Raw genomic sequence first — 14,006 nt, 5'->3', positions numbered from 1 at the left:
TCTCTACATGCATGAGGGAGTCAAAGAATGTTTAGATGGAGAGGAATGAAGAATGTGGTCTGATTTTTACCTTTCTTGGACGAAACAATCGGTAGGAACGAATAAAAGTCTCGATTCTTCAACAATCTCTTGGAAATTCGAAAGGATCTTGAGTAGAGTGGAAGAACAAGTGGGAGAGGAGATGAAAAAGAGAGAATGGCGTGAGGGAGAGGGAGGAGGCGTGTGAGTGTGGTGGCTAGGGTTAGGAGTCTTTTATTTATAGAGTTTAGGGAATATAATATTTCCCAATTAATTCAAGATTTGGGGGAATAATTGAAATAAAGATTTGAGAGATTTGAGAAGATTTGATGGGAGGAAATGGCGTGAATATTGAGGGAGAAATAAGGAGGATTTTCAAAAATCATGGCTATTTAATTAGCCTCTGATTTAATTTGGTGTTTTCACAGAGCAGAATAAAATAATACGGAGCAGAAAATTAATGAAAATCCTCCCAAATAATATGGTAGTAGGCGTGTGGAATATTCCTCCCACAAGGAATAATTTCCAAATCTTTAATGAAATAAAGTAGGGAAAGATTTGCTAGGAAATTCCAATTAAAACATGGAAAGAAATAATTAAGGGATCAAAATAAATAATGAATAATTCACTCCTCCCAAAAATTAGGAGATTTCGAAATCTCCCTTAGGAAAATAGTGGGAGTCGATTTTTCCATAGGAAATAAGGTAATTAGGCTTTAGGATTTAATTTGGATAATTATCCCAAAACAAATAATTAAATCCAAGAAATAAAATTCCTCTCCAATAATCAATAGTGGTCAAAAATTTCCTCCATAAAAGGGCAAGGTAATTATTTATGATTCTAATTAAATCTCACCCCCCTTAAAATATAATTCACCGCAATATATATTTCATTCCACATCAATTAATTTAAGACACGTCAAAAAATCAACGGATTTGACTCGGTCAAATCAAAATTAGGTCACCAAAGCAAACACATAACAATTCGTCATTTAATTGCGGCAATCAAAGTAATAAATACAATCGTCTTAGGGTTCGAAAAGTGAGGCGTCAAACAAAACCCAATTGATTCTTCTTGATTGTAGTTGAGATCGGTTCGTGGTACTTAGGTTGACACCTATTGCCTCCGTGGATACAATTAGGGATGTCAATGTAGCCCGTAACTCGTGGGCTGGCCCGAATAGCCCGCCAAATTTATAGGGTTAGGGTTGGAAATTTCTAGCCCGATAAAATCAAAACTCGATTAGCCCGCACCCGATTAACCCACAACCCATTAGGGCCAGACCCGAAAACCCGATGGGCTGGCCCGAAAACCCAATAAAATTTCTATTATTCTATTTTTTACTCCTAATTCGACATTTCATTGATTAATTTTAACTAAAAGATAGCTTTCAATTTTATATTAAATATACAAATTATATATTGAATTTTTATTAATATAATAATTGATAAATAAATTAAAAACTTCAAATTCACAAAAAAAATATTTAAATTTCTAAAACATGCATTAAAATTCAACGAAATATCTCAAATATTAGTATTTGATCATGTTTATGATTGAGTTTAAGCATATATCTTAAATATATCATAATTAAATGTTTTACATTGTATGAATATTAGTAATTTTAATCATTATTTATTGGATTGATCGCATGTTAATATTATCGGTAGCAACCCTATTAACCCGCTGGGCTAGCCCGAAACCCGAGCTTTTAGGGTTAGGGCTGAGCTTTTATAACCCAAAAGAAATCACAATCCGATTAGCCCGCACCCGATTGACCCGCAACTAGAGTAGGGTTGGCCCGAAACCCGACGGGCCGGCCCGATTGACATCCCTAGATACAATGCTCTTGCTTGTTACGTTAGCCTCGTACACTTGCGGGTATACTTGTGTTAAACCTAAGTTGAGTCAGACTCTTATTGTGGGACAGACTGAAATGGCAAAATATCACTCTTATTGTGGGATGAAGGGAGTAGTATTTTTTATTTTAATTATTTACTTCATAATAGTTTAAGAGAAAGAGAGTAAGAAAGAGGATTTAACATAAAGTAAGTGATTGAAAAAATGAAGTGAAAAAATATTATATCCAGTACCTATCTATGAAAGTCCAAAATTATCGTCCATGCCTTTAGAGGTATTTTTGATCTGATGAATAGTGAAAAAGTTCGATGAATGTGCTTACACCTTAGTTCAAAGACTACCCATAATATTTTTAAAGTTAATGGATCGTTTGTGTGCGAAACGCATAGTTCAAAGATCATTTAAGTAGTTCATTTACTAAGAGATGGGGTTGTGGATGACATACATCAAGAGTGTTTCATTTTAAAACAAATACTCCCTCCGTTCCTGAAATTTTGTCATATTTTTCTATTTTCGTCCGTCCCACTAATTTGTCACATTTCACATTTTACCATTTTTAGTAATGGACCCCACATTCCACTAACTAATTATTCTCACTCACATTTTATTGTAAAACTAGTACTCCCTCCGTCCCAAGGTAAGTGAAGCACTTCTTTTGGGCACGAGATTTAAGAAATTGCTATTTAAATAGTTAAAGTGGAGAGAGTAAAGTATGAGAGAGAGAAAAGTAGAGGAGTGAAGAGAGAATAGAGTAAGAGAAACGAGATTTAAGAAATTGATATTTAAATAGTTAAAGTGGAGAGAGTAAAGTATGAGAGAGAGAAAAGTAGAGGAGTGAAGAGAGAATAAAGTAAGAGAGTGAATTTTTTGCTAAAAAGGGAAGTGACTCACTTATAGTGGGACATCTCAAAAAGGAATATGAGTCGATTATCTTGGGACGGAGGGAGTACTTTAAAAGTAGGACCCACACCCTTCCAACTTTTTCTACCCACTTTTCATTACATTTTGATAAGGCCTATTTCATGCATCGGTTTAAAGGGTAAAAAGTATGCTACTTGATCAGTTTCACGCGGAAAATCGAGTGTTAATTGTGCAGGAATGCCGCTTGACCAAGGGCAGCAAGGCCAAACTGATCAAGCTGGCGCAGAAGGCTGAAAAGGCCAAAAAGAGTATGGGTTGATCAAGTTGATGTTCAAGCAGTTAGCCGGGGGACCACTGCGAAACAGAAAGAGGCCACGTATATCCGATGCACTGTAAAGTGATCCTCAATCAGTTATCAAGGACCACTACATTCTAGAAGGAGGACACGTATCGACGGATGAGACACGCAATCCCAGCAAGGACGAATATTCGCTGCCAAAGTTGTTATCACAGCTGGAGGTTGTTGTGGAGAGCCTATAAATAGAGGGCGCAGCGCCATAGTGAGGACTTCTTTTTTTTTTGGCTGGTTGAAGTTTTTTTCTTTTTCCGTCTGTTCCTAGTTAGAAGTCTTTCTCCATTTCCAAAATAGCTTAGATTAGACAGTAGTAATGGTTAGCTAGAAGGAGAGCGACCGAAGAGAGCGCGACAGAGAAACCCAGATCTGTTCGGCGCCGTCTCAAGTTTCCGACTGAGGATCTCTCAGCTTTATTCGCTTTCTTATACTCTAGATCTAGATGCCTAGTTTAAATTTGTATTTGTTGCGTAGATAAAGAATCGTCCTTGTTTTGTATTCCGCATCTTCACAGTTCGGTTTTGAGTTCTGAGTTACAAATCAAAGTTATTTTGTTTCAAAATTTTCGTCTACTGTTCTAGTCTCATCTTTATCTTTAAAAATCTCAGATCCAGTGTTGAACTTTCATTATGTTGAATGACAAAGTGTTTCTTAGATTCGTAGTATGTTTAGGTAGTTAAATCTTTTGTTCCAGTTTGTCGTTTACTTAATCGATTCGCTAATTTCCAGCATGATGAGTCACTTGATCCTGTAGTTAGTTTACATTCCGCCTAATTTAATCCAGTAGTTTATAACTTCCAACTTAAAGCGTGGCCGCAACCAGACCTTGTTCACTAAACACACACTCAACGCACCAGTTTTTCTGTGGGAACGACCTCGTACTTGCTGCTTTACCGTTAAAAGTAGGTTGCATGTTAAGGAGTTATAAATATTTTTGCAAACTGATCCACCCGGTCGGTTATTTTTCCATATAACTTGATCCGCGCAATTCTTCTCCCAATCACCACATTTCTTAAAATCTGTACTCAGTTTTAAGGAACGGAGGGAGTATATTTCTAGAGTTACTAATAATTTTTCAATCATATTATTATTCATTTAAAAAAAATAGCCGCAAAGATATTTAATCTCACCGGCCCTAAAAAAATAATAAATAATAAATAATAAAATCAAATCCCAACAAAATCCTTAAACCCTAAAACCCTCGATAAAGACCTCCTTCCGTCACTCCACAAAGCCATCCTCTCTCTCTTTCGCTCTCTAAGAAAAATGGCCCTAAACAACATTATTCGCAGAGCAGCTTCGCGAGTTGTACCTCTGGCATTCAGGGCTTCCGCCGCCAGTCAGAGGTACCTTCACCACCACGGCGCAGCCTGCCCCTGTTGTGCCGCCGTCACCCAACCCTCGCGCAATTTACTCCCTAGGGTATTTCCTTCGGTAGCCCACCACTACTCCACCAAGCCTAAATCGGATGAATCGCTCGCCCGAGTTATCAAATCCGAGATTGAATGTGCTCTCGAGACCCAGGAAGAAGACGAGGTTTCAACCCTTTCATTTTCATTTCTATTGTTTCGTTTAGCTTCTCAGAGCGTAAATTGACATGAATGATTTATAATTTCTTTTAAATCGCTGCACTTGGCAAAGCATAGATGGTGAATCTGATTTAATTTGACTTCAATTATTTGGATTTCAAGTGAAATGTTACAAAAACCATTGAGTTTGAGTTTGTTCAGCTGTTGCTTGTTTCAATCCCCCAATTTTAGGTTTAATTTCTCTAGTTTTCCTTCGTATTTTGATGAAATTAACCTGCTTAATTGTTATAATAGTTGAATTATAAGATCTTTGCTAGTTTTCTTTCCGATTTTGGGCAAATAATGGGGACGTTAAACCCTACCATTCTTGCTATCAGTAATCTTCAGTTATGTGATGCAATTCTCGTATTTTCCTTTGAAGTAATATTTCAATCACAAATTAAGTAGTCCTCCCTCCGTTGAAGGTAGTTGAGTCGATTCTTTTCTACATTATTTTCTCTTACATTACCTTACCTTACCGTCCGTCTCTTGACTTTAACTACTTATTATCATTTTTTTCAAAACGATTGCAAAAAAGAAATAACTCAGCTAACTTGGGTAACCGGGAGTATGTGAGAAGGCTTCATCGGTCAATTTGATGTTGAAGATCATTGTGTATTACTGAAACTCATGAGATTAAATTATCTGTTATGTTCATTTTGATTTTTATAGGTGGAGGTTCCTGAAGGCTTCCCCTTTAAAATTGAAGACCATCCTGGACAGCAGACCATAACACTGCTCCGAGACTACAACGGAGAAAGCATTACTGTCGAAGTCCACATGCCTGACATCAGTGCGGAGGATGAGAATGAGAAAGATGACGATGAAGAGCAAGATGATGAGCAGGGAAGTCAGTCTTGTATCCCATTGGTTGTCAGAGTCTCCAAGCAAAATGGGCCGAGCTTAGAGTTTACTTGCACTGCTTATGCTGATGAGATTGCCATTGATAGCCTGAGCATCAAGGATCCCAACACTTCCGAGGAGCAAGTAGCCTATGAAGGACCTGATTTTGGGTGAGTTTTACTACAACTCAATATGTATATATCGGATGGTATACATTTTTGGTGGTTGTCGTACTTCATTGCAATGTCTGATGTCACGGTGGTTGATTTTTCAGGGATTTGGATGAGAATCTGCAGAAATCCTTCCACAAGTTTCTTGAAATCAGAGGAATCAAGCCGAGCACGACAAATTTCTTGCACGAGTACATGATTAACAAGGACAGCAGGGAGTACGTCGCGTGGCTGGAGAATCTTCAGAAGTTTGTTGAGGCTTAAGCTTCACAGATGGGGATTCTACTTTCATCTGATTTGGTCCTATTAATTTTGCCTATGAACTCATTATGATTTGCCAGAACTACATATATTTGGCATATTGGGATTTATGTTTTTTATGAAGTGATATTTGCTGAACGCATTTGGCATATTAGCCTGAATGGAAATTGCTGATTCAGTTTTAGTAATTGTGCTGCATATGAAGTTAAGTTATTCAAATGAATAAATTAGATACTGAAAAACTGTTTAATTCTTGGTGGATAATCTTTGGGCTGCTTCCCTGATCTTTTAAAGCTATCAATTTCATATACTACAACTTACTAAACTCAGAAAATTATCAATTAGTTTTGGGAATCTAGTAACACGACTTATGCATTGGTCCACGATCAGTGTAATTACCATTTCTATATATCGTGTTTCCAGTCGAGAACCAATTCTTTATATTTATTCGACACCGAATAAATATCCATCTCCACTTAAAATCTGTGCCCTTCTTCCTCACCATACTCAAAGGGGGGAGTAGTAGAGTAGTATCTCAAAAACTTTAGTTCAATGTTTTAAGGGAAAGGTTCAAACAAGGAATGGCTTACTGTGAATATCCATAACCCAAAAGAAGAAGGGCGTTAGTAAATGACTAAATGCTTTGGGGAGTTGAAAATTAGCATCGATATAGAGATGTCCAAATTTATAGCATTTGAGAATATATACATGACACCACTGCTTACAATAATCAAACATAAAAAGAACGACATCTTACTGTACATAAGTATCATGTTAGGGGAAAAACCACATCTTGATGAAGATCGACAAGCACAGATGGTGAGACAACCACAATCATAGTATCAGTGGTTTGTACATAATTCTTGAGGTTCAAACTGACAAAGCTAGCTGATGCAGCACCAGCAATCAATATGACAATCCACCGAAGAAATTCAAGGGGAATCAGCAACAGAAACTGGACAGGCAATGGAAAACCAGCAACAGATATTGTATGTAGATGAAAACAACCAGGGAGAGACAGTTGATGAAAAGCAAAATGCGGCCAATACAATGTTTCAAGCAGCACAAGCTTCTGTCATCTATTATGTATGTAGAAGCATATAACTTTAATTTTCATGATGTTCTCATTCAACCAGGACAGGTATTATTCTTGATTATACTCCATCCGTCCCATAAAAATATGTACACTTCCCATTTTCATCCATCCCATAAAAATATGGGCATTTCCATTTACGGAAAGTTATCCCAATTTATTATCCTTAAATATCAAGTCATTTACTACAACTTATACCACCAATAAACACTAATAATAATGTGGGTCCCACTATCTACTAACACTTCTTTAACTACCCTTCCCTCCTCTCTTTTTACTTTACCAATTGTCTTAATTCCCATGCCATATCATATGCCCATATTTTTATGGGACGGAGGGGGTATAATTCATTAAACCTTTGAGTACTTCATCAACCAATGAGGCTCAAAAGGCATGCCAAGAGTGAAGAAAAGAATGAGTAGGGGAAATGAGAAAAGAGGCATATCCTGTAAGAAGATTATTAGAGTAATTACAAGTTTGCAACTTTATGGTTATTATAAATAGAACTGTGAATAACCAATTAAATCTCTATAATATCAGCTCAAAACAGCAAATATGAATGTAAAACTCTCCTGGAAAAGGGTGGCAAGCAGTATTTCAGGGAAATAAGCAATTGTTAGAACTTATACCAAAAAATGGATGTGAATGGTAATAACAGATACTTACAGAAGTCAAGATGAAAATGAATAGGGAATATCCCCACAAGCACCAAAAACATACGAGGCTGACACTTGCACCCAAGTAGTGAAGCAAAAAGTAGTATCCCAGCGGAACTATGAGCGCATATCCATAAATGGAGCCTGCTGCCACATTTACATAGTTGACATCAAATGTCCAAGTGATATTTGGGCTGCCTTTGCTATTCATTAAGTAGGTGGCACAATTCCCAAGTGAGGCAATCACAAAAACCAATGTAGTAGAGATCCAGACAAGCCCATAACTGTCAATAGAAAGAACGAGCAATGTCATGGGGAGATAATACAATCACAAAGGCAAAGGTTGGTACAACAAGTATTGACACCAAATTCAACAATTTCATGTATCGTTCCTTCATCAAACTTACAGGTCTGGATTTGCATCAATCTTGCTGACAAAGTCTCCGGTTGTAGGATACAAAGAACTTATCAATCTGTTTATAATAACATCGGTGTCTACATTAAAATATTGTGTGTATGAATATATGCTGAATACTCCCTTCCAGTTGTTTGTTGGCTGTTGACCACCATCATCTGAGAATATACACATATTTAAATAACTTGAGAAAGTAATCACAAAAGGACCTGGAATGATTAAGTAGTTTCCAATGTAAATTGAAGAGATATCTTTAACAAATAGAGGGACAAAGAATCCAATTCGCCCCGTCTGTACATAAACCTATTAATTAACAAGCATGGTATTTGTCACGATGAAGAGAGCGATTATTCAAGCTACTTCCAAGTGACAACAGTTGATTGTTCTATTGACTATTGACCCACCAATACTAAGCATGTCATGCGGATTGTTAAATTCTCATTTCTTTATATGCGTATGCATATTTATATTACTATATCTATCAGAATTTCAAGAGTATAATGGTTTCTGTAACAAGAAATAGGCTGGGTTAAATGGAAATGACCCACAGCTCAACCGGGAATTAATCACTTTAGGTCCAAATCGAAAACTAAGTAGCAGTTCAAAATTTCAAAGCAAGCACATGGATTTAGAGTAATTGAACTAGGCAATCACAGCAGTTTAGCAAGAAGTTCTGGAAAAATTGTTTTTAAAGGGACAGGGGCCATTATATAGCACTAGCTCTCTTTCTTTCACTGTCCATAAATAAGGTGCCTATTTTGGGTTTTGCATATTAGCAGACACCTTTAATTCTTTATGTGCATCAATTCAAAGAGGCAGGCTACTAACAAATTGAAATCAATTTAATTGTAATGAAGCTCAAAGACACTATAAAAAACACTCTGTAGTGATCATAACGATTTTCAAGAAAATTTGAATCAAGAATGTCTTATCACAACTGACAAACAGCAAGCTATGACAAAATGATCTGAACTGTATTTTTTGGATAACCACTAACCAGGTTGAGCTTTCAAAACGGACCATGAATTAAAGATCAAAATGATGCATTATAGACATCATCCTGCACGCAATAATTGACGGCAATTTCTCTTGAACGGAAGTAAATATGCCACCTAGAAATCATGGGTTCCAATGGAGTAAACTTCTTATTTGTAGAAGGCTAAAAGCATAACCATAGCATCACTGACCACAAGTGTTTCTTGTTCAGTACTGTACTTACAAATTCCATGAATACACTGCTCAACTAGCTTCCTAGTGTGCTATCTAATTCTTCAATAATAATACACTAACAGCTACCTTTGTTTCAGAACCATGATAGGATTTCCTTCATTGAAATGGTGATTCTGCTAATGCAGCAACAACTGATACATTTAAGAAATAAACTTAAAAGGTTTGCTAGTTGACGAAGCATAACTAATAGGAAAGAAGATGCTAATATTTTTAGCAATACAGTAACACGATGGAGTATTTAAATACTCCGTAATCCCTCACAAATTAAACAATTCATACAAATAAAGGATTCTATTACTTACCAGCATTACCACTGGGACCGCCTACAGTTTGGTATCCCTGACTATTCACATTGGGAGGAAATATTTGCGAGTTTGCTCCTGGAACTATATGAAATTCATGGCAAGAATGCATTATAGAAGGAAATCAGCAACGATAAACGAATCTTCTGAACGATAGCGTACCTTCCGGGTTAGTGGTTTTCTTATCTTCACTAACAATAGCCTGTGCATATCCAGACATGAAACACATCAATAAATTCATGACTAGGAACCACTTATATCTATTATTCCAAAAATTTGGAATAACATATTGACAATCAAACCCATGCTCAAATGCTTAGGATCATAATATAGCCATCATAAACTGGAAAAACAAATCGAAACCTCAATGAAATAAATACTAACAGTATAGACAAAGAAGCCACATTCTATCACCCCCAAATACACTTATTTAATGCTCAAATTCCCAACTATTCTTCCTGCGAAACCTCAAATGAAGTTGGGAACAATTCTCTATTCCAAATACTCCATCACAATAAAGCACGAAAAATGCACAATTACGAAAAATGGCGATAGAAATAGCAATGGAATCTCAATTAAGCGTACCGGAACGGAGCCAACAAAGTGGGTGCTGGGGATGTTGGTGTAAGATTCGTCCATAGATTCAGGGAAGCACAGCTCAAGAGACAGAATTTCGTGACAATAATTGCTGCACTGTGAAGAAACATTGGGCCGGGCTCAAGCCCGAATGTGTTGGGCCCAAAGTTTGGAAGCCACTTTTTCTTCAACAACAACCTGTGATATTCACATTTATTCGCCCTATAAACTAGAAACTTTTGTAGAATATTAAATGCATAATTGATAAGGTGGGTACGAGATAGATTATTCGAGTAAAAAAATTAGACTCATCTCTGTAAAAAAATTAGCAAAAATAAAAGTGGATTATTATTCTTGCAGAAAAGTTGAAACCTGACCCTAAGAGCATCCGCAACGGTGGCGCTGCTCGCCACCGCCGTCCGCGCCGCTGGCACGGACGCCACCCGCCGCCGCTGCGCTCGCTCTGCTGGCACGGCGCTGCTCGATGCATCAAGCAGCGCCGTGCCAGCGAGCAGCTAACGTGGCGCGCCCTAATTCGTCAACGGCATAACCGTTGGGTTTAAATAAAATTTTTTTTAATCGGTTTTTAATTAAAAAAACCGATAAAAAATAAAAAAAAATTTCACTTCCCAAAAAAATTATATCCGTTTATAACCGTTTTTTCCCACTTTTTAATTTTTTTAAAAAAAATTTTACCCCAAAAATACACACTTTCATCTATAAATATCCCCAATTTCACTCCCAAAAATTCACATCAAACTACACAATTCTCATCATCATTCTCTCATCTCCATTCTCATCTTCAATCTCTCATATCCATTTTCATCTTCATTCTCTCATACCCTACAACATCACTATGTCCAGCCAAGGCGATAACCCTACGGGCTCCCACGGTTGGAACCCCGAATGGTTCGGTTCACAACCGTTTCCTAGTCCGGAAACGGAATATTCGGCCCCTCCTCAAACCCAAGATTCGGCCGTTCCGGGTGGCTACCGTCCATACCCAATCGACGACCAAGGTGCCTCCGAAGGACGATACGGGTGGACACCGGAGCCTAGGCCGACCGCCCCCTCCCAACCTCCGCAAGCTCCTACTCGCGGCAGCGGTGTCCGCACACCGTACACGCCGGCGGAGATGGATAAATTGTTCAAGGCGTACTTTGAAATCTCCGAAGATGCGGCGGTTGGCACGAACCAATCGGGCGATCACTTTTGGTGGCGCGTATCTCGCCGGTACAATGCAAACCGGCCGCCGGGAACGATCGAGCGCAACGAGAGTATGGTGCGCAACTGCATCGGCCGAGCCAACGACGAAATTGGCAAGTTCAATGGCTATTTCCTCCAGGAGTCGCGGAATGCCGGGAGCGGCCGGAGCGAGGTCGACATCATCACTGCGGCGCTGAGCACATACCAATCCATGAACGGTAAGTCGTTCAAGTACCTCAACGTTTGGCAGGAAACGCGGTTCCACCCGAGGTATCTGGGAGGCGTAACATCCTCCTCTAGCGGCTCCTCCAAACGGTCAAGGTCGGTATCCCTATCCGACTCCGGCTCCGAAGAAGTCGCTAGCCAACTCGCCGGAGCTAACTTGGGTAGCCCCGACGCCGGACCAAGCGGTTCCCTACGCCGACCGCAAGGAAGGAAGAAGGCGGCGGCCGAGCGCCGGTGCTCCGCGACTCCATCGGCCCCCGCCCCCGAACCCGCACCCTATGTTCCACCTCCACCCCCGAACAACTCGTTGTGGGCCCTTTTGGCCCAACTCAATATGGCCGATAGGTCAACTATGACCCCCACGCAACTTCAAACGCACGAGGCATGATAGTGGGTCTCCAAAAACAATTGGGGTTGTTGCCGCCGGATGAGTAGTCTTCCTTAGGTAATATTAGCCAATAATTATGTAATTTTTAATTTTTAGTATTTTAATTATGTAATTTTTAATTTTTAGGATTTTAATTATGTCTTTTTTATTTTATTTGTATTTTGTAATATTTATTGTGATTTTTTAATGAATTTTAGTATTATGGAAATGTTTATGTTTAATTGAATATTAAATTAATTGTGCTCGTCCTTGCGGAAGAGCACAGTTGTGGGTGTTGTGCTCTTGCCAGAGAGCAGGCATGAATAGTATCGCCCGGGCCCACAACCGTGCCGCTGGCAAGAGCACGGTTGTGGATGCTCCCCCATATTCCCATTTGTAGGGCTGGCAATTTTTTGCACGACACAAACCCGCACGAAAATGGGTATGTGTCAAAGCTTATTGGGTTCGTGTCCTTATCGTGTCGACACGATAACGACACGAAAATTTCGTGTCGTGTTCGTGTTACACCTTAAGAAATAATATTAATATATTATAATATTAATATTTTTTTTATTTTAAAATTTAAATTAAGTTCGCGTTCGTGTCGTGTTTGTGGAATGATGGATTTTTTCTTTGCTGTTTGCTGGATTTTAAATCAGATTGTGTACTTAGATTTAAGTTTTTAATCCTATTGTGTTATCAGGTTCTTATCGTGTTATCAGGTCGTATTATTATAGTGTCGTTATTGTGTCGTGTTATATATGTGTTGTTATTGTGTCGTGTTGACCCAAGTGGTTCGTGTCTGAGGGTAGCAGGTCGTGTTCTTGTTCGTGTTTGGAGTTTTCTTAACGGGTCGTGTTCGTGTTTGTTGTTATCGTGTCGACACGATAATGACACAACACGCACGATTTGTCACCCCTACCCGCTTGACAATATTTTGAGGGGTGTTCAATCAGGGTACACAGTGTCTCACTAAGGGGGAGGGTCGTAACCCATTGTCCTGCCGGAAGCCCACCTCCCTAGGCCTCACACACTTGTGCGTGAGAGGTGTTACAACTACATAGCAGTAGTGGTAATCGATCCTTGGCCATTCTTGCAAATCTGCTCATCCGGAACCAACTGCATTGCTCCTGCAGGCTAGAAGTGAATCATTATTATTATTATTATTATTAGTAGTAGCAGTAGTAGTGGTGTGATAGCACTTTTATTTATAGTGGAGTATTTAGGTGCAGTGGACTCTTGTAATTATGTTCATATTTTGTAATTTGAATTTTTGTTTATGTAATTGGCATAGGAATGTCAATCCAATCGGAAATCTGCGAGTCGGTTTAAATAACTAGATAAAATTACAGGGTTTAGGGCTATATTTTTGCAACCCGAATATAAAACGGCTATATGGGCCAACCTCAACGAGTCAGCAGGTTAGGTGGGTTGACACAATAGGGTTGCGGGTCAACCCGACGGGTTTCACTTTTCAATTAAAATAATAATAAATTTAAATCTCGTTTCGCTAAAAAATGTGGACATCTTGGGTGGGACTGAGGTAGTAATATATTTTAGAAATCTTAATAAAGACAAAAGAATTCAATTACAGGGGTTTCGAAACGGGTATCCGAACCCAATTTTGGCAGAAAAAGTTAGTCCCGATACCCGTCCCGCAGTGAGTCGGGTATTACCCGATACCCGACTTGGGTATCCCGCACACGACAACGCGGGTACCCGACCCGAAACATCTTTTTTTTTAAAAAAATATATTTTTGTTTATTTTAGATGATTTTTTTAAAATACTACTTGCTGAATGTAATAGTCTCACTTTGAACTTTATTTATTACTTTAATTTTTTTCGAGAATTGAGAAGAAGCCATGTAAATTGTAATATTTGTTTATGTTTCTAAAATTTTAAGTTAAAATTTTTAACTTTGTATAGATTGTTATTTGTTACATTTTCACATCTAAATTCAGAATAAATAAGGAATTAGAAGATTAAATAATCATATGAGCCG

General features: G+C 38.4%; 1 protein-coding gene and 1 pseudogene across 1 annotated transcript; one reads left to right on the top strand and one right to left on the bottom strand.

Annotated features, from left to right (window-relative positions):
* The first annotated feature begins 4,294 nt into the window (after nucleotides 1-4,294).
* On the top strand, nucleotides 4,295-6,121 carry LOC121743018 (uncharacterized protein At2g39795, mitochondrial-like). Its single transcript, XM_042136191.1, has 3 exons — nucleotides 4,295-4,627; nucleotides 5,332-5,672; nucleotides 5,777-6,121. Exons 1-3 carry the CDS (start codon nucleotides 4,358-4,360, stop codon nucleotides 5,934-5,936), a joined length of 771 nt encoding a protein of 256 aa, XP_041992125.1. The 5' UTR covers nucleotides 4,295-4,357; the 3' UTR covers nucleotides 5,937-6,121.
* A 470-nt stretch (nucleotides 6,122-6,591) lies between these two features.
* LOC121744045 lies at nucleotides 6,592-10,393 on the bottom strand (annotated as a pseudogene).
* Nucleotides 10,394-14,006: the final 3,613 nt, after the last annotated feature.

This window comes from Salvia splendens, chromosome 8, assembly GCF_004379255.2.
Source record: "Salvia splendens isolate huo1 chromosome 8, SspV2, whole genome shotgun sequence".
In the NCBI taxonomy this organism is placed as follows: Eukaryota; Viridiplantae; Streptophyta; class Magnoliopsida; order Lamiales; family Lamiaceae; genus Salvia; species Salvia splendens.
The sequence above is the reverse complement of the archived record's forward strand: the minus strand, read 5'-3'. Positions and strand labels throughout refer to the sequence as shown.

What these genes read in the sequence shown, in the direction of transcription:
- LOC121743018 (XM_042136191.1), top strand. Translation starts at nt 4,358, where the DNA reads ATGGCCCTAAACAACATTATTCGCAGAGCAGCTTCGCGAGTTGTACCT. An exon ending in AGACCCAGGAAGAAGACGAG is followed by an intron (nt 4,628 to 5,331) that starts GTTTCAACCCTT and finishes TGATTTTTATAG; the next exon opens with GTGGAGGTTCCTGAAGGCTT. An exon ending in TATGAAGGACCTGATTTTGG is followed by an intron (nt 5,673 to 5,776) that starts GTGAGTTTTACT and finishes TTGATTTTTCAG; the next exon opens with GGATTTGGATGAGAATCTGC.